The sequence below is a fragment of the Protobothrops mucrosquamatus genome, unplaced genomic scaffold, assembly GCF_001527695.2.
Source record: "Protobothrops mucrosquamatus isolate PMUCROS unplaced genomic scaffold, P.Mucros_1.0 scaffold2232, whole genome shotgun sequence".
Lineage (NCBI taxonomy): Eukaryota > Metazoa > Chordata > Lepidosauria > Squamata > Viperidae > Protobothrops > Protobothrops mucrosquamatus.
This window is the reverse complement of record NW_015388322.1, coordinates 103,443-127,738: the sequence shown is the minus strand read 5'-3', so window position 1 is coordinate 127,738 and position 24,296 is coordinate 103,443. Positions and strand designations below refer to the sequence as shown.

Here is a 24,296-nt window from a genome sequence, read left to right as displayed (position 1 = left end):
TGTAATAGTGTTGCCAGATCACATTTCATTTCTAAATGTGACTGGGACTGGCATCTGCCACATGTCTTCTTCAGTGAAAATAGTTTATTTGGCTTCTCTGGAATTGTCTTCTTCTCTCTCGTTCTTTTGTTCTCTCTCCCTCTCTCGTTCTTTTGTTCTCTCTCCCTCTCTCTTTCTTTTGTTCTCTTGTTCATTTAGCACTCCCACATTGTTGTGTTGTGTTTTGGATCTTCCATAATTGCTTTCCAGCTCCAAATGTATTTTATGTTGGTTTTTAATGCTATTAGTGCCATACTCCCCAGCATCTGTCCATCCATCCTTTCTCTGGTATTTCTTATTGATTAAATTTTTTTTGGGGGGGGAAACAAAAAAAATGAACAGTATACACATTAAAACTCAACAAATAAGCAAGCTTGCTCACCCTGATAACAGGTAAGCAGTTATCTGCCATAGTATACATGAGCATAATCTATGTTTGTTGGACTATGTTTCCTTTCCTCCCTTATGTGTGGGAATAACAGGAATTAAAGTCCAACATATCTGGAAAATACCAGGTGGATGGAAGCAATCATAATATACCAAGGATAATATTAGTGTCAATACATTTTAGTCCCTGTAAAATCAGACATATAAAATGCATTTCTTATAACTGTGATAAAATTATATTTCTATCAGTTTTGACATATCACTGGAACTCTGTTGCTTCCTTATCTGTATCAAACAAGGTTACCCTATTCTGAAAAAAAAGTCCATCTATATGAAACCGTCCCTTGTTCCCATCATGCCTAAAGACAGGGAACAAGGTGAGCTTTAAAGAGCTACAAAACTGGAATTTTACAACTGGAACAAGTGGATTTCTTCCCATGTGCCACCTGTTTATGCCAGGAAGAAAATGTATCACAAAACAGCCTGCTTAAATGTTTATAGAAGGCCTAATCTACTGAGCATAATAACTGTGCCAACAAAAGCATGTTAAACAACAATTAAATCCTAAGTAATTTGGTTTTTCTTCTTCCTTCTAATATAAATCAGCCTGTGCAAAGGGAACAAATACTCTTCTAATCAAGCTAATAAATGGACTTATACTTTATATTTATACAATACAGCTTAACCATAATTTGCTTCACTACGATTTTATGGATAAACAAATATTTTCTTGGTTCACACAACACACATAAACTATGGGTTATATGCTATGTTGGCATAAAGTATATGCATTTTGCATCATACTCAATTAGATTTAACTGGGTTATTGAATAAAATATAATTGGCTGGATTTGCTCAGCACATAAAACCAAAATGAAATATAATAAAGGTTAGCGTACTGTGTGAAGTTAAGCACGCTAAGCTATAATATGGTTTATGTGATGTAAGCCAATGTGGCTTAGTCGGGAAACCAAGCCTATCCAACATTCTACATTTGTAGATCTATACCTTTTTTCATCTAGCAAAACCCCCCACAGTACAGGTCATAAGAAAGGAAGAATTTCGATCCGGGCCACGCAGCCCAGTGAGGTAGTTTATATTGTGTCTAACCCAGGGGTAAGCAACCTTGGCTCTTTTATGACTCGTGGAGCCATGCTGGCTCAGGAATTCTGGGAGTTGAAGTCCACGAGTCATAAAAGAGCCAAGGTTGCCTACCCCTGCTCTAACTTAATATTTGGACCCCACTTGAGTGGAGAGATCAAACCACACGCCACGTGAGGTCGATAACGAGCCATAGCTATTCCACAAGCGCCTGAAAGCAAAGTCAGCAAAACTAAAGCATAGCTGCGCGTTGAGACCATTGTCCTCTCCGAGCTACCGTAGCTGGGTTTTTTAGCCCGTTGCCTCTCGGTCGGATTCGGGCAACCGGAATTGTGGGTGCGGATTGAGCGCTTTTCTAAGAGCATGGCGGCGGAGGCGGCGGCAGGAGCTTCCACCCACCACGGCGGCGCCGAGAGAAGGCGCCATCAGTGTGGCGGTAGCGGGGACGCGTATCGAGAGCGGCTGGACGATGACGGAGTTCGGACCCTCACTTCGGCGGAGCAGGTGGGACTGGACACCGCCCCCGCTTCTCTTGCAGTGAGACTACAACTCCCAGGGTGCTTTGTGTGCGGCTTCGGGGAACCGGTTGGCTTGATCGGAGTAGAGCAGCATGCCGCGGGGCGATTTCCTCGCGGCGTCTCAGAACTATCAGTGCTGCGGGGCGCGTCTTTGGATTTACCCTCCGTTGACCGTGCGAGTTCATTGCTGGTAGCCTATTGCATAGGGAAGTTCATGCCAGGTGCCAGGTGTAGTTTCTAAAGGCTCATCCAATGTTTTCTCCGACTGGGTTTGCCTGGGGAGGTACTGGGCGGTACCAGACACTTGAAACATAGTGGACTGATTTATGGTTCATCATGTTACGAATTTACCTATAATGGTAATTGTCCAGTGGGTTCTGAAAACCCGGTTAATTCAGTAAAACAGTAAATGTGTTGGGTGAGCACATCCCCTATATTTGATTTCCTTGTTTTCTTCCCTAGAAAATCAGTTTATAAGATCCAGAAAGCTGTTTTGTCGAGAAACTGCGGGAAACATTTTGGTGGAAATAAATGGTTAATGCTAAATGTTGTAAATTCACACACACGCACTACACATTGATGTTTTCTGCATCTTCTCAAATTTGCTGTACTTTTTGGATAACTATGTTAGTTTGTTACAATAGAAACATCAAATAATACATTGTTTATGCCTTCAGTTTATGCGGACCTACCACTCATAAGGTACAGAATGCATTCATTTCCTTGAGATAAGAATACCCAATCACATAGAGCAGCATTAGAGGCAGATGTAAATAGTCACAAGGAGAGAGCAGAATGAAATGTGGAAAGTACAGATAGTGGTCATTCAGAAGCATTGGATAAAAATTTTGCATTTCATTCAAGTCCCTCCTTTAATGACCTTTTCTCCATTCCTGCAGTTATGCCACAGATGCTTTTATTTGAAGATGTTGCAAAAAAGAGAACTTATTTAGAACATTTTAAATGTAAAGGGAGATTAGCAAAGCTTGAAAATCCCTGGAGTCTAAATACTAACTTCTTCCATAAGTTTCACAAACTATTTCTTAATTGTCAAAACAAGACTATTTTGATAAAGAAGGGAAGGAAAATCATGTCACTTCACACATCAGGTTATAAAACATCTTATTTGTTAAGCAGCTATTTCTACCAGTACCTAATTACCGTGGCAGTGTCTTTCCAACCCGTCCCATAATAAGTAGTAGGTCTAATTGGCTGTCAGTATTTCTATGAATTTAGTTTAAGATATTTGATACCAGGGTTAAACAACCCACATAAAGAAACTGTCTCTGTATTCCTAGCTAGGAACTTTGGGGGAACATTCAGGGAAGATAAGAGTTGTAGAGGTGATACAAGTAACTAATACAAAGGCATTCCTGTTACTTGGTGTACATGTTGAACTATGCCTTAGACTTTTAAGTTGGGGTAAATGGATTGGAAACGTAGTAAATGATTAAAAGGAAATAGATTCAAAGTGTGGAAGTTCAGTTTACTTACTGCACCTGATAATTAGAGGTCATTGAGAGGAAGATAATAGCATGAAATTTGGTTATCAGCAAGTTATAAACTCTATAACTATTCTAGGTCTCCGAATTGTAAGAACTTAACCATATGTTTTAAATATGTGTATTTAAGTAATGGGCAAAATTTAAATCCAGCATTATCTGCACCTTAATTCTTTTCCAGGAATGGAAGATACTCCTAAGAGTTACATCCTTTTAAAAACTATTACTATGTTAGGAGACTCTGTTGCTTGCCTTTTCTTAAAGATAACATAACTGCTTCATAGTAGTTACATAAATAAATCAGTGCAAAAAGAATCCTTTTGATGTGTTTTAAGCATAAAAGATTTATTGTGTTGTATACTGTACTTTTGTAGCCCACAAAAGCTTTTATAACACAATAAGTCTATTGATCTTACAAGATTCTTTGTGCACTTGTTATAACAGATCAGCATAGCTGTCCTTCTAGATTAGTCTGTTCCAGAAAATAAATAAAACATCTTAAACAACAGTGTCTTGTGAAACCTTACAAATGAACCACTTTATTATCAAAAGCTTTAACAGGTCATAGACCATCTCATTAGATATATGAAATATAATCATGGGAACGAAGTATTTTGCATACAAATACACTTAATTTTGCTATCGTGCATATATACTACACATACTGTTTTAAAAGGTAACTGATAGAAATTTAGAATGGGCAAAAGATTCTAATTTATTTTCAACTATATTAATGTCCTTTAGTATAGGACATTAATAGAATAGTATACACTATTCCATGTTCAGAGTATCTTTTAGGTAATAAAATCTAATTTGGTGGTGATATTATAATAGCTTGTTCCTGAAGACTTTTCAAGCTTGAGAATGAAGGGAATTGGAAGTTAAAATTAGAGCACTTATGCTTGGCATATATGAGCTCTCATTCATTTGTGGAATTAAGCAGGGGCAGGAAAGGTATATAACATCTAGACTGTGCTGCTCTTTGGTGCTGATTAGTAAGCTTAGCTCTCACCATCCTAGTACCAACAAATTCTTTGGAACTGCAAATCAGGGAAATGTAATTCTTGCACACCTAAGAAGCACCAGACTGAGGGCAAACGTATGCTGGACAGATAGGTAAATGGGCTCATGCTTTTTAAGACTATGTTAAAAACCTGAGTTGGTAGATCTGAGTCCTAATATTATTTCTGTATTAATCCCAAAGGAAGCAGAAGTCCTTAAATTTAAGATGATTCTCCCCATGAAAAAAAGAAAAGATTAGAGAGCAGAAATTGTCTGGTTACTGTATTTTTTTTGCAAATTTAAATTTATTCTGCTGTTTAAAAGATGCACAATCTCAACCCTGGAATCTGCATTCATAGAGAAATTTGAAGCAGCCAAGCATCTTTCTTAAATCCCTGAAGAGAAACATGTTTAAGTCAGGATACACATAGCTGTCAAAACAATTCTGTATTATCCAGTATGTTTGGATTTCATGGCCTACAGCTGAGTTTTGTTGCACATGTTGCCCTTCTCTAGAGGCCAGAATGACAATTGGATTTGAGATTTGTTGCTAGAAGCCTGAGATATCTCTGAGGTAGAATCACTGTCATCATTCCAGGAGATCATTCCATGAAAGAAGAGAATATTTTTTTAAAAAAAAATTAAGGCAAGAAATTACTACAAGGCAAACCTGTAGAGAAATGCAAACAGAGCATTTGTTTAATTGGACACAATTAAAACCAGTTGTAGAATGCAATTTGAGCTTTCCCAGAAGGTATATATTGCTTGAACTGGCAGCAGACACTCACAAATATTTTTGTTGGTTTTGGCTAACCTGTGTTTGGGAAAGCAAGGCTGGCTATTATTTTAAGCAATGAAAATTGGGATGCGCATATCCCTGTATGGCTTTTGTGTGCCCTAATTGTGAAGTCTTTCATAATCTATACCAGACATGTCAAACACAAGGCCTGGGGGCCAGATGCGGCCCGCGAAGTGGTTTCATGTGGCCCGTGAAGCCATCCTGGAAACAGTGAGGGAACGGCCCCCTCTGCCTTGGCCCTGGCCCAGGCCAGCCGGGAACCAATGTACAATTTTCTGGTGGCCATCTATGCTGAAACGCATTCAGTCTTAGCTCCATAAGCCCCCCCCCCGCATGGCCTGAGAGGAACAGTGAGGCTCCTCCAGTGGACCATGCCTTGGCACTTGCCCTGGTCCCACCCCCTTCTGCCAGAGACCCTCAGATCTGTCCCACTTCTGCCCAGGCCCCCACAGGCACCCTTGACGCGAACGATGTAGAGCTGGTCACACCCACCCAGTAGGCCACACCCACTCCATCCACACCCACCTAGTAGGCCGCACCCACCCTGGCCACACCCACCCGGCCCCAAGGGCAACTGCAATGCTGATGCGGCCCTCAAGGAAATTGAGTTTGACACCCCTGATCTATACCATCCAAGTTTTGAATGGCATGTTTTCTCTCCCGTCCATTTACCATTTCTCTACTCAGGTCAGTCAGTGCAGTAAGGAACAACTTGATGAACAGGAGGAAGAGCTGCAATTAAGACAATGGTCAGATAAAAGAAATCTGTGTCCAGGGCAGAAATGTAATTTGAGAAAGTGTCTCAGACATGTTCCTCCCAAATTCTCACAAAGACAAGGGGGTGTGGTGGGGGAATGGGATGCATTCAGACTTGCAAGGTTCTGTTATTATCAACTTATGGTAAAAGTAGTAATAGCTATTGTGTCTTTGGTTTCTCAGTTTGGTTTACTTTGGAGGGTTGACATCGAGTTTCCCCGGCTCTGTTTCTCTACTCCATGTTACACATCTCAGAGAGCTTAGGTCCCAATGTCCAACAGTTTTTTTTATTACAAGCTTCATAGGTGTTTTTTTAACCATTCACTAAGAACTAGAATTACAGAATTTTTGAAGAATTCTGGAGCCTTGTAATAGAATATAAATAACTTGCCTCCTTGATTGCTCATCTCATTTCCTCTTTTAGGCTCTAGATCAGGGTGTCAAACTCGCAACATCACATGACGTGTCGCAACGTATCGTGACTTTTTTGCCATTGCCGGCAATGGGGTGGGCGCAGTGGTGTCAAACTGCCGGCCCACATAAAAAATTCTGTGCTAATTTTATTGCTTTCTTTTTCCATGGTTTCTGTGAATCTTCTTTGTCCCCTTGGCATGCTGCAGACAAAAGTGGAGGATATTGTTCAAGAGGTTTTTGATGTTTACAAGAGAAATCATCATGACACCCAGTAAGTTATTGTACTCATGTTCTTTTTCTTCTGTATGCAGTTTAAAAAAACAAAACTAAACTGTAAGGGATTTTGGGTCCTGAATTGTGCTGGCTTGCTTATCCGTTTAGAACTTTAGAGGGATTTGTTCCTTTCATAGCAATTTCCTGCACTTACTTTCATACCTGCAGGTTATCTCCCAACCCTACAAAGGCCCTTGTGGAGGAAGATGCAAGTGGGGGCAATCATGGGGCAGATGGGAAAGGTTTTTAATGTTTGCTTATCTAAATATTCAATCATATATAAGTGTATGCAGCTTTAATGCCCACTTGTGGAATATTGTATGGCGTTCCATTCATTAAATCTTAGAGAAATATCATGAAGTCATCCCTGTTGTTTTTGTGTTGGATAACAGTCTGCTGTTCTGAATGGGAGCTTTTCTTTCAATGCAAATAACAGAGGGGAGGGGAGGAAATTCCACTCCATAGCTTTCCCATCTTTTCCACTGCTGTTTCTTATACTTTTAAAACCTTTACATAGTTAAGAATTGTGGCTTAGCCCTCCCTCCCCATCCCCGCCCCCCCAGAAACAGACACAATAAAAAGCTTATGATATCATGCACTTCACTGACTTTTTTGGGGGGGGGGGTCATTGGGGGGGGGTTTACACATGTATGTACTTTTCTTGGTCTTTATATTATTATTTGAAATGTTCGCTCTGTAGGAATCTGCTTTCTAGAAGACCTTTGCCTGAGCCACAGTATTACTTTGACCCATCTTTCAGTGACCTGCCAATTACATTCATGTGTCTCTTTCAATCGCACACGGTGCATTCATAAAGTATTCAGACCCTCTTCACTTTTGTCAATGTTGTGCTGCAGCCTGATTTTACAGTTGTTGAAATTCATTTTTTTCTCATTAATCTACACTCAGTACCCCATAATGACAAAGTGAACACAGAATTTTAGAAATGTCTTTAAATTTAACCGTGTTTCCATTGACACTCAAGAGACAAAAGCTATAGCACAGCAAGCCACACTGGAAAGTAGCACGAAATAACCTCTTAACTATAGTGCTGTTGTGATTAGGTGGTGTGGCCAAATGGATAGACCCATCAGTTTAGGCCTTTTTCAGGTGCATGTTACTTACAGTACTCTGGGCCACAATGGTTGTTATTTTAGATACGTTTTGAAGGAGTAATAGACAAATGTCAGTAGATTCATGCTAGAGTAACTGTGACTGGAGCTTTTATGTTCAGTGCCCCTCACTTGAGATACTAAGAAGGTAGCTACTAGCTCCACACAACTCCTAAGCTTTCAGGAATAACAAATGCTGTTAGAGATTAAGATGGAGTTGCACAGCCTTCATGCTGCATGGCAAACGTGTTTTATTGTTTGTGTTATATCTTGGGAATTGCTTTTCAAAAGAAAGGGGAAAAAACACTAGAATGGGCTGATAGCAAAGACCTCTGTGCATCTAATAGAGGTCAGGAGAGTGATATCTGCAGTATGTATGTATGTATCTATGTATATACCGTGTTTCCTCAAAAATAAGAAATGGTCTTATATTTTTTTTGCCTCCAAAAGAAGAATAGGTCTTACTTTTGGGGGATGTCTTATTTTTTTCCTGACTCCTGCCTCGCCTTGCCGCATCAACAGCCCCATCCTGTAGGAGCCCGAGTGGCCACTGGCCCATTTCTGTAGCCGCTCGTGGCAGGAGGCCACATAGCCCACTGTGCCGTGCCACCGCTACGAAGCAAGGCGACGGGGAGGGGATGGAGCTGCCCCAAGCGCCTCATAGGTGTCCAAACATTTTTCGCCCAGAGGGAGACTAAGCTTCATCTGCTTGCAAATGGAGCAGTTGGAAACTGAGGGATTCGCTCCGTTTCCAACCAACCCATTTGCAAGCCAACAAAGCTTCCAGTCTCAGTCATTTTTTCGTCTGGGCAACAAGTGTTTGGGCACCTATGGGCGCTTGGAAACCAAGTGATTCGCTCCATTTTCAAACGTCCCATAGGCGCCCAAACACTTTTCGCCCAGACAGAGAAATGATGGAGACTGGAAACTGGGGCGGTTGGAAATGGAGTGAATCCCTTGGTTTCCAACCGCCCCATTTGCAAGCAGACGAAGCTTCTAGTCTCCCTCTGGACAAAAAGTGTGTGGTGTGTCCGGATCGCCTGCCTCCGCCCTCATCTCTGCCTCCGGACTGGACTTACCTGTGCTGTTCCAGTGGGCTGCGGCTGCTGCCAGACATCATCGCTCCCTGCACGCTCGCCGCCACTTGTGCTGGCTGCACCCACCTCCCCGGGCTTATTTTGGGGCTAGGGCTTATATTAGGCCCACCCCAAAAAATCAAGCTAAGACGTATTTTAGGGGTGGGCCTTATTTTCAGGGAAACACAGTATATATATATATGTCCTGTATGTATTATTAAATTTGTATGCCACCCGTTTTACTGTCTAGTGACCCTGGGTGATTTACAACATAAAAACACCACTAATTGCCCCAAGCCAATTGGCAGAGCCAGGTTTTTAGGCCCTTTTTGAAGGCCAAGTGGGTGGGGCCAGATCTCATCTTATCTCAAGGGGCACTTTGAAGGCATGAGCCATAGCAGAAAAGGCTCTTCTCCTGGACCCAGCCACCCAGTTCCTTCTGCCGGGGAGTGGGGGGTGGGGGGCAATTCCATTGGGACTAGACAGTTCCTCAGGTAGCCTAAACCCATGCCATCATAGGCTTTAAAGGTAATAACTAATACTTTGGATTGAACCCAAAACCAATCGGTAACCAGTGCAGCTCATGCAAAAGCAGTGTTACATGGGCCACTCTAGAAGCCCCTAAAACTTCCACACAGTTGCATTCTTTGCCAGCTATAGCTTCTGAATATTCTTCAAGGATAGTCCCATGTAGAATTCATTGCAGTAGTCCAAATGCGAGATGACCAGGGAATAAGTAAATGTATTTAACTGGCTGCCATTTCAATTTTAAGATACCAAAACTATGCTTGTAAATGTGCTTGTAATAACCTGAAAAGACTGCTTATTTCTGGTCTGAGCAGAGATTTGGATGCTGAGCAGAATGCTCATTATATGGATCTTGGTTTGATCTAACATAGCATTAAGTGTATTGTGAGGGCATTTGCACATAATGACAAGCCATATGGCTGTGACTGAATAGTGTAGTAGTATATGCTGTTCAGATCGGATCCCTTGGCTTCTTCCTCAAAAGAGTACAGTTAACAAACACGGATAACTATCACAACTTGCTCAGTGTGATGTATGAGGCAGAGGCCAGACTTATTCCAGTAAGAATAAGAACAGATTCTTGATTTAAATCCAAACTTGTTTTGCTTGTTCATAGGAATATTAAGTTACCTGTGTATTGGTAAGCCATAATTCATTTTGTGTGAGGTGGCCTGGCAGTTGCTGAAGGAGCACATCCATAAATACAAACATAGCACATTCCATATATTTCTGGAAAATACAGGTTATTCTTTTTTTTTAAATTAGTTGAATGACAAGCAAATCTGTTCATTGCTCAGATGGTACTCTATAAGTTTGCTAAACTATATGTTTCGATCAATCAATCAGGTATGTTTTGCAACAAGAAAAACATTTCCACTACTTGAAGAGAGGACTCAGGCAATTGACAGATGCCTATGAGGTAATTTCTGCAATTTGAACCAAATGTATGCTTTTTCCCTTATTTATTATGTTTCCAGTTTGTTGGTTTCTAATCACAGATTTGGCCATGGGCTATATTGTCCTTGGTGTTTTCCTTGTTCTTTTCTTCTGCCTTTACTATTTCTCAGTAACCTGAATATTAGGTGGGTTAGAACAGTGGTTCTCAATCTGTGGGTCGGGATCCCATTTGGGGTCGATCGACCATTTCACGGGGGTCGCCAAGCAAGGCTGTCCGCCATTTTTTTTGTCCGCCATTTTTTTCCCCTTTTCCGGCGGGTACCTTACCTCCCTTGGGCTGGGCCAGCTGGTGGTCGGCCTGCTCCGTCTCTGCCGCTTGCCAGCTACGCCTCGGCCGGTGCAGGGGGCGGAACCACGCATGTGCGGCGCTCCCGGGCAGGGAAAGTCCTCGACATACGACCGGTTGGGTAGTCCTCGACTTACGACCGGTTTAGTCCTCGACTTACGACCGGTTTAGTCCTCGACTTACGACCGGTTGGGGTCACGGCATTAAAAAGGTTGAGAACCACTGAGTTAGAAGAAGACAGATTTTCTGTTGGCTGGCCTTGTTCCCTGTTAGCTAGAGGACCTACTCCCTCTAAGATTCCAAGCTTTATTGCAGTTTAGGATTGTTGCTCCTAGAAAAACCATGGAATTCTAGGAATTACAGTCTCAGCACATCTGTAGAGCATCAGACTGAAGGGAACCTCCATGGATTAACATTTAACTATTTATAATTTCTGCTTTGTCTGGACAGTAATAAATAAAAGAGAGGTTACCACGAGGATACTGCTAAACAAATAATAATTTTTTTTAGTGCTGTTGAAATCCTAAGTTGAAGTTCTTTTGCCTTTTAGATGGGTTATTTGCTTTCAAGTACTTCTGTTCTGATTAATCTTCTACACAAAATTGTCCCTCATTTGAGGCAAATGTACTACTGCTTGTTCTGTGAGATTTGAACAGATGTAGCTTTCTTCTTTTGTAGTGTCTGGATGCCAGCCGCCCATGGCTGTGCTATTGGATCCTGCACAGCCTGGAGCTCTTGGGGGAACCAATCCCAGATTCAGTAGCATCAGAGTAAGTTTAGTTTCATCAGATGTACTCTTTCTTTAGTATTATGAGGACTTGTTAAGAAACTGCACATTGTACACTATGTGATATAGCAACAGAGGATATCTCTTCCTAGTTTGAAGATTGATTTCCTTAAAAGCTTCTAGTCCTTACTGAAGATTTAAAAAAATACTCCAGTTAACCTCTACTGAAGAAATCAAGAGAACTTTGACCAGGGCTTTGAATTTTGTGCTTCTATAATTCTATTTTCCAATAAGCTACTCAAAGTTACCTGAATTAAAATTAGAAAGAGTCTGGCGGCACTTTTTCTGATTAACTCATTGTATTAAAAGGCATAAGCTTTCATGAGCTGCAGTTCAGTTCATTAGATGGAAAGAATGATTAGACTAATGTAGGATTTTAATTGGGATGAGGTTTGGAGTGAAGAAGACAGAGTGATTATGCAGAAGCAGGATATATGTAAGACACATTACTGGTATCTTATCAATAAACAATTGTATTAAAGTTAAAACTCAGTTCACATAGAAGAAATAACTGATAAGTGTAATATGAAGTGGAGCTCTGTTCTACTACATTTAACATTTCTGTGGCCAAAAATGACTATAGAGATTGATATTCTGAAATCTTCATCAGCTAGGCAAAGCACCTGACTTTCTGAGTTAACATCCCATTATCCATGCATCATGTGTCCCAGATTATTTTGTAAAATACAGCAGTGCATTGTCTCATTCATTTTGCTTCAACAATAATGTCTTAAAATTTGTTCTTGAGTAGAAGCTTTTAGTACTTTTTTGATGGGCTTAGATAATGGTGGTAGCAAGAGCTGTTATGTAGAGGAAAGATGATGGGGAGAGCAGATTTGCAAGGTATAGGGAGAGGCACAACAAATACTATTTTTCCTCACAAGCAACTGTCAGATATACCACATTTCTGACAAAGAAAAGCTCTGCAGTTTGCAAGGAGAAAAGGAAGAAAAAACCTGAATCATTCTTTGGAGACATGTACTCATCTCTTATATTTTGTGTTGCTTTAAAAGTATTGCAGTCCTACAGACTACTTAACAAATATAGCAAAAATACAATTGTTATTATATTATACATTAAAGATTCCCTGCCTGAGATCCAAAGCAAGGAGGCAAGATTTTCTCATTTGACTGGTGGATTGTTCAGTCCACTTCATACAAATGGTAGAGCTTTCTTCTCTCTTTCACCTAGTCCTTCTCAAAATCTGCCTGGAGGGGTCCACCAATCATTTTCGACAGATTTTTGAGGGCCCTGGAGCTGTAGAGAGATGGCGGACATTTTCCCTCCCTCAGTGCTGCTCACATGTTCACTCCCATCACCAATAGAATCCTTTAGCAATATTGCATACTGTACCTAAAACCTTGATACTCGAGAAGACTGATAAGATCCATGAATTTAAAGGGTAAAGATGCTCTTGAGTTGATTTTGACTCCTGGAAACTATAATCACAGTTTCCTTGGCAGACTTATGGAAGTGGTTTCCCACTGCCTTCTCTGGGATGCATTTTTCAGTTTCTCAATCTTTCAGTAGCCCTGGAATTCCTAGGAAATTCCCCCCACCACCCACCTCCACTACAATTCAAGGTTAATTTGCTTAGTTTCATAGGTCAGCCATGTTTGACCAGCTACTGCAGCCTATCAAGGCTGTGGCTGCATTTGGTCAATAATTAAACTGGTTTAATATGATGAGAATGAATCATCTTAAGCTTTGGGCATATACCTCATCCCTCCTTCACTGGAATTGTTTTAAAATAACTGCAACTTGTGTGGTCTGGATCCTAAATTATGGTTAATTTTAATTTCATGAACTCTGCTAAGAAATTGGGTCTATTTTGACAAACTATAATTAAGGAAGTTTAATTTATAGGATTATTACTTGTTGAAACCTGATTAGATCACAGCAAGTGATAAAGTTGCTCTGAATAATTAAGAGAGAGAGAGTTCAAAAATCATATTTGACCAGAATGAAACCATAGTGGAAATCGTGTGGTTAGCTAAGTAATCTTGATGAGAGACAATCTTTGAGCAGATATTTTGGTTCTTGGATCTCTGTACATCTCTCCTGTAGGAGCTCAAGATAGTTCTTCTACATTTCTTTTCTCTGCTTTCCTCTTTCTGCAGATTTTTTCCCCTCCTGTGGAAGGCAAAAATTATATAGTCTGAAGAGAAACCAAAATGTTCCCCTCCTTATACACTTGGGGATCTTTACCTGCATTTGATTTTCAGGAGGATCCGTAAAGCAACCATAAGCTGCAGTGTCCAAGTGGTGTCTCAGTGGTGTTTTTTTGGGATTTGATACAATCAATTGAAAATAAAAGTCAGTGGAATATAGTGGCATGGGCATGATGTTAAAATTTGTGCTAGAATAAAAGTTCTGGATTTTTTTTCCTCATTTACCTTATGATGGAGATACTGTATATGACAGGAGGGAAACATCTGGAAAAGTCTTGAATAATAGCTGTTTTCAGAAATGGAGAGAGTTATAGCAAAACCGGACTATTAAGAAAACTTAGCATTTGCTGCTTGTTACGGATTAGCTTTGCTTTTGCTTTCCTTGGTGTGTAGTGTGTGCCAATTCCTGAGCCGCTGTCAGAGCCCAAACGGAGGCTTTGGAGGAGGACCAGGCCAACACCCACATCTTGCTCCAACGTATGCAGCTGTGAATGCACTGTGTATTATTGGCACTGAAGAGGCATACAATGTTATCAACAGGTAAAATCATAGCTCAGAAGGGGATCCAAGGGATTGTTAGTTCCATTCATGATACAAGATGCCTAAAGTATCCCTAAGAGATACTACTCTGCTCCCAGACTTCCATATTTCACTTAATGTCAGAGGAAATGACAACTGGTGAGCAAGCAAGAACTGTTTTTTCTGACAGACTTTGCCAACAGATACTCTTTGGCAACTAGAGCCCATCCCATTGCTTTCACTACTGTTGTTTACATTCCTTCCCGCCCTTTTTTGTATTAGACTAGTTGTAGCCTAAATTGGCTCTTGAGACTTATAGGTTATGATGAACAGTGGGAAACAAACAGAAAGCAGTGCCTCTCCACATGTTTTAGAATTATGTGGGTGAAGTCCCTACTGCAGGATGATGCAGCACAATCTAGCCTGGCCTGCTGTCTAATTGTATCATTCTGTTGTTTAATCTAAATCAATTGAGAGTCAAAAATGTTATCATTTTTCTCCAATTGCCAGAGAACTACTATCTGATACACTAAGTTCACTTTTCTTCTAAAAGAACAGCAGAACCCCCCGGATCTATGTGGTGCCATCATATGGCTGATCCGTCACTATTTATTTCTTCCACTGCCTTTGTACAATCTCCCCACAGTGGAGTTTGGGGAAATAATGATCAGTTCTATTGGTAGAGTATTTATTTACATGCACATTAAACAAACTTGTCAAGAACATGTTCATGTTAGGAACAGTTAATCTTCAAGGTATAACTCTGAGAAGATAACACATGGCACTGCTCAGAAAGGTATAAAATGATGCTCTTTAACACAGGTTGGAGAAAGGAAGAGAAATACCGATAGCCCTCAACTTATGACCACATTTGAGCCCAACATTTCCATTGCTAAGGAAGGCAGTTGTTAAGTGAGTTTTGCCCCATTTTACGATCTTTCTTGCCACAGTTACTAAGTGACTCACTGCAGTTGTTAAGTTAGCAACACAGTTAAGTGAATCTGGCTTTCCCATTGGCTTTGCTCATCAGAAGGTCGACCCCATGACCCTGGGATACTTCAACTGTCATAAATAGCCGCCATTTGCGAAGTGTCAATTTTTGATCACATGACCATGGGGATGCTGCAGTGGTCATAAGTATAAAAAAATGGTCATAAGTCCCTTCTTTTGTGTTGTTGTAATTTCAATCACTAGATGAGTGGTTGTAAGTTGGGGACTACCTGTAGCCATTTCTAGGATCACAGTTGGGCCCTAAAATAAATTAGCCTATGAGTTGTAAGGAGAGAAAATGTGTATGGAGTTAAATATGTAATCAGAGTTCTGAGATCATCCTCCGGGAATTCTACAGCGGTTGAGTACAGCATTTTCCTTACTGCACTAGCCAGTTGCTTTGAATTCCAGGAATAGGAGTCAGTTGAGTGTTATGTGGCTTGATTTGACCTTATGATGTTTCGTATGACGTCTGACCTGATTCAGTGCTCAGAATTGGTCTTTGTTGATATGTCATATAACAAAGAGTATATGCAAAGATACAGTATTACAGCACCTGGGGTGGTGGTGGTGGTAAGAAGGTAGCTGTTGTGAAGGATCCAGGTATTTTGCTGGAAATGAAAACTCTGCCTTTGGCAGTGATGATGAGGGCCCCAGGTTCTGCAGGAGGGCACGTTATGGGGTGGTTGCCATCAAAAAAGTGAAAAAAAAAGTTGGTGTAGAGATTCTGAACCATTCTTGCTACTTTGATTTTCTCCTAATTGGGATAAATATTCCTGAAGTTCCTCATCTTACCAGCTTCTTCTCATTTTCAGAGAGAAACTTCTGGAATACCTGCATTCTCTGAAGCAGCCTGATGGCTCCTTCATCATGCACCTAGGGGGAGAAGTTGATGTCCGGTACGTTGAAAACTTTCCATGCATTGCTTTTTCAAAATGCAAATCAGGAGCTGTTAGTTACTGGGAAGTTTCTCCTGAAGTGCATTTAACATTCTGCACAAGTTGGTAATGACATGGCTAGACGTAAAGTAAGAGGCTGAGGCCTTGGCTACTGCTCTACGGAAACACCCTCAGTAAGGGTAAACAGTGCTGTCTTGCCGTGACTGTAATTCAGATGAGCTCAGTGCTGCTGTGAAAAAAAAGCACACACGCTCAGGTTTTATTTTGGTACAGCAAATTGAAGAAAGAAAGCACTTTTAAAACAGAATTGTGGTTTATGCTATTCAATGTGGAAAACCAATAAATGGTTGCATATTTGTTTAAGACTATAACTTCTTTGGACCTTCCCCTCTCCCCCATGAGATTTTGAGGGAAAGAGAAGCCTCTCGGTCTTAATACCAATATCCACACAGTATGTTTTGTAATTATAAATGTAAATGTAAATTAAATTACCAGTTGATTAAGCTTGATGAAGAGAAGGGTGAATGTAAAGTCCAAATTTAGCTTTTGGCATAATTTCCATTCTGTTGTGCTTTTAAAAAATGTGCCCAATTGATGTTGCTTTGGTCACAGAAGCCTTTTTCATTCAGCTGTATAGGAAGGAAGCCAATTGTTAATGATGCCCCTTTCAACACATCCCCCCCACCCCGTGCCCTGTATTCTGAGAATTGGGGAACTTTTTCAGTTTAGAGTGGGAGGTTGCCCATAGCACAGATGGGAACCTGCCAACAATTGTCTCCTTCCTTGTGTTAGTGATGTAAATCTCCTGTCAGCAGAGAGTTGCCATCTTTATCCACATCTCTCTCCTTCCCTCTACCCAAAGCTATTTCATTGCACGTATGCTTTTTTGAGAGTGGAGTGGAGGAATTACTAAAAGTTCTTTTTATGATACATGTTATTTTTCAATAGCATCCTGAGTGTGTCGTAAATACTATAGTGTAATATAGGATTTCTTACTTACAACAGCAGAGCCATATATATTCTTTCTCCATCTATAGCTTTTAAATATTCTTTTTATTTAAATCTTAGGAGTGCCTATTGTGCTGCATCCGTAGCTTCCCTTACCAACATTATTACACCGTCTCTCTTTGAAAAAACTGCAGAATGGATTGCAAGGTAAGAACCTCTTAGTTTGCAATCTAACAGACTTAGACTGTTCTAAGCTACCAAGATGAGGAAAAGCAGATAAACGCTAATCTTATTTTCTGTCTTGGAACAAGAATACAGCCCCTGCTTTTGTGTTTTAATTTTGAATTAGATGTCAGAATTGGGAGGGCGGGATCGGTGGCATCCCCGGGATGGAAGCCCATGGAGGATATACGTTTTGTGGACTGGCAGCCTTGGTCATTCTCAAAAATGAACAAGTCTTGAATTTGAAAAGTTTATTAGTAAGTAACCATTTGTTGGATTCACTTATCTATTTATGCTATTCAAAGAACAGAAGAGAAATCAAACGCATCTGAATTACAGTTTCATAATTTTTATTAAAATGTTCTCAGATATAAAACAAAGTAATATAAACTAAAATTAAGGAAAAGAAGGGAAAAAGTGAGAAAAGTAGGGGAGAGAAAAGCAAACTGAAACAAGAAAAGAAAAATATATAAAGGAGTGACTCCATATCTCCTTTACAGCAGTTACAAGTAAATCTGCACACTTGTCTCTTTAAAATTACATCATATTTCCCCATTATTCAACCTTTTTAAATTAGCAAATCCATAAGTCATCAGATCACCTTTTTTCCATCTTTACTATCTCCATTGTGGGCATCACATTGTTTTTCCATCTTTGTGCATATGATAAGCCTTCTGCAGTCACCATATCCAAACCAGTCTTCTGTAGGTCTTTTTAATTGGCTATCCATAAGTCCCAGTCTATATTGCAGTTTCAAAAATAAATGATGGGTCTAATTCATAATTAATTCATTGCTAATAGGCTTCCCGTTTAACCCTGACCTGCCTTTACCTTTTTTTAGTTTATCTTTTACTACTGCCCAAATCTAGTACTTGGACATCCCTGTCATATTACAAAATTGCATAATTGGGCTTGCATTGTGTAAATATTTCTTCTGGATAAACTGTCTGACATTACTTCTTATGTCTCAAATCTCTGTCTAATCCATAACTCTGTAAAAATATTTTACTAGTTTAGTACCCAAATTCTCAATCCTCTTCCTTCGGATCAATTGTCCCTGTCTTGTTCCAGCACTAGGAGTGCTGGCTGTGATGATGGGATCTGTATTCAGCATCCCATTGTAGAAGATTGCTTTAGCAAAGATGTGTGTGAATTTCATGTCAGCATTTCAGTTAAAAAGTTTTATACGTAACTTTTGGTATTTATTTAGTACTGCAAATTTTATTTCACTCAGTTTCATAAAGGCTCTGAGCATCTTTCCAAAATTATTAGATATTATTTTAGATAGACAATGTTATTGTATTATTAAAAATACAAAATAGAAAGAATAACAAAACATATCACAACACTGAAAATAGTAACAATGAATGTTCCTGTCCATTATCACTCTGGGGAAAACCACTCCTATCCATTATTGGGTGGGGAATATTTGCTATACCCTTATTTCTCAATGGCTATCCTGGATAGCAACTCTACCATAATATAATAGTGTTAAATAAAATTATTTGTAGTGTGTTAATTCAGTAGTCTATTTTTTGTTTCCTTCTTTCAGTTTCATAACTAAGGGTGGCCACCTGGGTACATGGTTGAAATAAGGTTGTATTAAACTGAAGGGGAAATAAAAAACATGCAAATGTCTGTGTCTCTTTTAAGTTGGGTCTATTGCAGGAGTCTCCAAACTTGTCCACTTTAAGACTTGTGGACTTCAACTCCCAGAATTCCTCAGCCAGCACGGCTGGCTGGGGAATTCTGGGAGTTGAAGTCCACAAGACTTAAAGTGGACACGTTTGGAGAACCTTGGTCTATTGTGTGTAACAGCTTCTCTGATTGTGGTGGGCAAGAGTGATGATTGCTTGTTTTCTCTGCCAGCACTGGGTTACAAGCCGTCAGATGCGTTTTGAAGGAGGGTTTCAGGGTCGTTGTAATAAGCTGGTGGATGGCTGCTACTCATTCTGGCAGGCCGGTTTACTGCCTCTCGTACATCGAGCTTTGCATGCCAAAGGTAAGTTTGAACTTCACAATGTTGCCCATGTTTTCCCCACTGGGCACACTTATTTCTTCTTTGGAGTAGACAAGTATGCTGGAGTTCAGTGAAAGCTCAAGAATGAAGAACACAGAATAATCTTAGCTTTGGCATTCTGATTTTGTAGCAACTGAGAAATACTTTTCTTTCAACTTAGTAATAAGACTAGAAAACATATGAGGAAATAGACCCCCGACAGGCAAAAGATCAGAAATGCCTGAAAAATATCATGTCTGAGGATAGGCAAAGTACATTTTTAGCTCTGTCTCTTTTCCAACCTGTCTCTTGTTTAGTACTCATTTGGGTCTAATTATTTCCTTAGCAACTGGATCCTTCAGTTGTCTTGCAGCACATTGTACAGCTGGTGGATGATCTATTGAGTACTTATAACTGGAAAGGCTAGACTAGAGGACAAAAGCAACAGCTGCCAGCAACTGCTAGAAACTTAGTTCTTGCCTGCGGAATCTCCTTAAAGTTCAATAGGATGAAATAGAAAAACTCAGGAAGTGGCATCTTGGTTGTGATTAAGTAAGCCGCATTTGCTACAACTGAGCCTTATGAGTGGGCCATGAGGACATTCTCAACCTGGTGTCTTTCTCATGTTGGGCTACAGCTCCAAGCCTGGCTGGGCACAATAAATGTTGGAGTCCATTGTATCTGAGTAGCTTTACCCAACCTGTCTTCCAAAACAGTTTTGACTCCCAAAATTCTCAGCAATGGCTGCGTTGACTAGAAAAAATCTGAAGAGCTAAATTTAAAACTCTTGGATAGTGTTCGGGTTTGGGAAGGGTGAAACTAGACAATAATAAGATAGGAAATTCAGTTCTCCAATAGGGTCATGCTATAGAACTAAACTTGAATCAATAGATTCCCTTTGTATATTCCCATTAGCATGGCGTGCAGGAGCTATTTTCAACCGTTTCTCTGTACTGATGTAGTGTTTCTCTTAGGTGATCCTGCTCTCAGTATGACACACTGGATGTTTGACCAACAAGCCCTTCAAGAGTACATCTTGTTGTGTTGCCAATGTCCTGCAGGAGGTCTTTTAGACAAGCCAGGAAAGTGAGTAACTTCTAGTACTGGGTAATTCTTGATGGGCATCTTTCTTGCTATTGGAAATGATAAAGTTGGAATTATCAAAAGTGGCTGGTACTTAAGGATGGAACATAAAGCCCTTTGCATAATAGAGAAACATTAAAATGATAGGCAGAGAAGGCATTTTGGAAAATAGAGTTGGGGAGGAACTGGCATTAGAATCTGAATTGGGGAATTTGGATAATCTGCATTGAAATGTACAGCTTCCACGCTTTTTTGTCAAGAGCAGCAAAATTCAGCAATCCGTTTAATTAAGTTAGCTTAAGTTGACATAATTCTGCTTTAACTTGACAGGAGAAATAGCTCATCCCAAACTTACTGACAATCNGCCCTAAAGACATGGCTCTTCCAACAAGCGGGATTGGCCTAGGGAATTTTTAGTGGGGTTTTAAGAGAAATTTTAATTATATAGGCCATAGTAAATATTTCTTTTTAATTTGGTTTTAAATTGGGTATTTATTGTTGTATCTGTTTTATAAGGCTGTCAGCCGCCCTGAGTCCGGTAAGGAGAAGGGCGGGATAAAAATCGAATAAATAAATAAATAAATAAATAATCAACTGCAGCAATTCACTTAACAACTGAGGCAAGAAAGGTTGTAAAATGGAGCAAAATTCACTTAACAAATGTCTGATTTAACAACAGAAATTTTGGGCTCAGTTGTGGTTGTAAGTTGAGAACTACCTGTATTGAAGATGAGACCAAGGGCCTGTACCCACCTTGAGTCTTAGTCTAGCTAGATTTTGCCTGTTGGCTTGATTTTCTACATATTCTGTTCCTAATTTCAACAATGAACTCTACATAAAAGCATGTACATGTAGCATAAAAACATTCCAGTTTTTGTTATCTCAACCTTGTGTGTGATTCCCTTCCAGGTCTCGAGATTTTTACCATACATGCTACTGCCTGAGTGGGTTATCGATAGCACAGCATTTTGGCAGTGGGGATCTTTTACATGAAGTTGTGCTAGGAGTGCCAGAGAACCGTCTGGTAAGCTCTCTCTAAACTGGACTTGATATCTATGCCTGTACAAGCCCAGGATTTTGTTTTTTGTTATTTTTTTCAAGCCTCCTAGTAGAGCTTTCTTAATTATAACCATGTGCAGATATCAGGGACCTTGACATGAGTTAAAATCAGGCTCTTGCAATATACCAAACCATAATGTGGCTTGTAAACCACAGTTTAGTGTTATACGTGTACAAACCAGGATAGCTGGCGTAGTGATGTTAAAACATGTGTCTTCGTGCAAGATAAGAACCCAATATGTAACAATATATAAACTGATACTCTTGTGAGGCAACTTTTAGACACCAGTGGGGATGAGGCAAAATTGGAATACTGGTATGTTGTGTGGGGCAAGTGTCTCCTTGTTTCCCTTCCACAGCCATGTCTACAAGCTTAGTCCCAGCCGACTCTAGCCATCAACAAGATTGAAGGTACCACTCTTCCTGCATCAACAGAGTCCCTGCCTCTTACACATTAGGTTAGAAATCCCTCAATGTTCCATAAATGAGGGAGCTTAATTTTACTGAAATTAAAGTCCATCAGAAATCTGGCATAAATGTTTCTTTCCTGGAGAGCATCTGTTCCTCGGCAGATAACAGCAGTAAATGCCATGCAGACGATGGACAGAACCATAGGAATTAGTTTTTAACAACCAAAATCAAAGCAAGCATTATAAAATACATTTGAAAAGACATGCAGCACGTCCTTAATCTCACAGTTTGAGGCAACGGTATTTAGTGGCTGAAATGAAAGAAGAAACATTTCAAAGATTTAGGCGAGCTGGCTTTGGTGAAAATTTGGTAAGAAGAGGAACCATACAGGTAGTCGTCAAGTTACAATGGCTCATTTAGTAACCGTTGTAAGTTACAACAGCACTGAAAAAAGTGATCTACGACTGTTTTCCCACACTTATGACTGTTGCAGCATCCCCATGGTCACACGATCATAATTCAGATGTTTGGCAACTGATTAATGATGGTTGCAATGTCCCAGAGACATATGATCACTTTTGCAACCTTCTGACAAGGAAAGTCAGTGGGGAAGCCAGATTCACTTAACAATCGTATTGCTAACTTAACAACTGCAGTGATTTACGTAACAACTCTGGGGCAGAATTACCTTGCTTAGCAACAGAAATTTTGGGTTCAATTGTGGTCGAAGTCAAGGACTCCTTGGATTCAAGGTATAGAACAGTGGTGGCAAACCTATGGCACGGGTGCCAGAGGCGACACTCAGAGCCCTCTCTGTGGGCACCCATGCTGTTGCCCCAGTCCTTGGCCTTCAGCTGGGTTTTATAACCCGCTGCCATGTACAAAAAAAAAAAGATCTTGCAAAGTTGGAATTGATTGATTGAACTTTTTAGTCCCACCCAGTCTGCCGTTACCATCGGAGCCACACCCACCCAATGGGCCATACCCACCCGGCACCTGACGATGCATAAGTGGGTTTTGGGGTGCAGTTTGGGCACTCGATCTCTAAAAGGTTCGCCATCACTGGTATAGAAGATTCTTGTGAGACTTTTGGGCCTTCTGCCTGTTTTTTTTCAGGCCTTGAGTTTTCAACCATCACTTGCAAGCTGATACTGATGTGCCACGTGGAGCATATCCAATATCTCTTTTGGTTCTTGTCTTCTCTATTTACTGTATCTCTCGTTCCTCTTGTGGAGAAACATTTCATGAGGGTAATGTTTTGAAAAATATTCCTTTGAGATATTTAGGTGCTAACGTTAGTTACAAGTGATGCCATGCTCATCCTCCTCAGAACTCAGGGAGGCTTACATGAGGTCACCTCTAGGTTTATCCCTTCATCCTCACATAGTTTCCAACTTGGTAACTAGAAGGAAAAATCTTCCCCGCCAGCCAGATGGCAAGCAGAGGAGTTTGCTGAATCTTGCTGTTTCATTGTGTAGAGATAGGCAAGCAAGCGTTGTTGACTTAGCCACAGGAATGTGTCTTTTTTTTTTCCAATGCTAAACCTTGAAAACAGCTTAAGGATATTGATTCACTTAAAACTGGGCTTCACAACACATTGTTCAGTGGTCAGAGCAAAGTTGAGGCAATTTTCTAATGATCCAGAACTTAATATATAGAACTTCAGGACTTAATATATTTGTTTAACTCATTACTCAAAGTTACAACAGTGCTGAAAAAAGTTACAGTTGGTCCTTGTACTTATTATCGCAGTGCCCCATGGTCACAAGATCATGATCTGGGTGCTTGACAACTAGCTCACATTTACATGTTTGCAGCATCCTGGGGTCATGTAATTGCCATTTGGGACCTTCTCAGGAGCCTCCCAACAAACAAAGGCAATAATGGAAACTTAAAGACTGTAGCAAAAAAAGATCATAAACTGGGTCAGACTCGCTTAACGACTGCCTCACTTAGTAATAGAAGTTCTGAACTCAATTGTGATGTAAGTCAAGGACTCCCTGTAGCTCTGTGGTCAAGCTTTTACCAAGCAAAATGAAATGCATCTGCTGACTGAATGTCTTATATAACATATTTAAATGTCCAGATTTGGGTTCTTCTTCTTTTGGTTTGTTTGTTCGAGAACTACCAACAGCCAGCAGAATTGTGGCTAATTCTTTTTTTTTTACTTTCCTTCATTCCCAAACAGCAGCCAACGCATCCTGTCTACAACATCTCCCCTGGCAAAGTGATGCAAGCTGTGATGCACTTCCTGAAAAAGCCAATTCCAAGTAGAGAAGAGACTTTTGCTAACTGAGCCTTTCCGCTGCCCTTAGAGAGACTCTGCAGTGTACTGTCCTGATGTTCGGCGCATAACGCTGCATACCGTCTTAGCTGATGTGGGACTGAGCCATGAAGCTAACTTCCTTGGGCTCTACTGTGTGTGGGTGTGTGGGTTTTGAGAGAGCTTTGCTAGCCA

At 40.3% G+C, this 24,296-nt stretch overlaps 1 protein-coding gene across 1 annotated transcript; it reads left to right on the top strand.

Annotated features, from left to right (window-relative positions):
* Positions 1–1,890: 1,890 nt before the first annotated feature.
* Positions 1,891–24,268, top strand: LOC107295132 (protein farnesyltransferase subunit beta-like). Its single transcript, XM_015824430.1, has 12 exons — positions 1,891–2,031; positions 6,725–6,789; positions 10,354–10,426; positions 11,429–11,520; positions 14,102–14,248; positions 16,033–16,116; positions 17,185–17,271; positions 17,414–17,543; positions 19,156–19,288; positions 20,260–20,371; positions 21,278–21,392; positions 24,027–24,268. Exons 1-12 carry the CDS (start codon positions 1,891–1,893, stop codon positions 24,132–24,134), a joined length of 1,287 nt encoding a protein of 428 aa, XP_015679916.1. The 3' UTR covers positions 24,135–24,268.
* Positions 24,269–24,296: the final 28 nt, after the last annotated feature.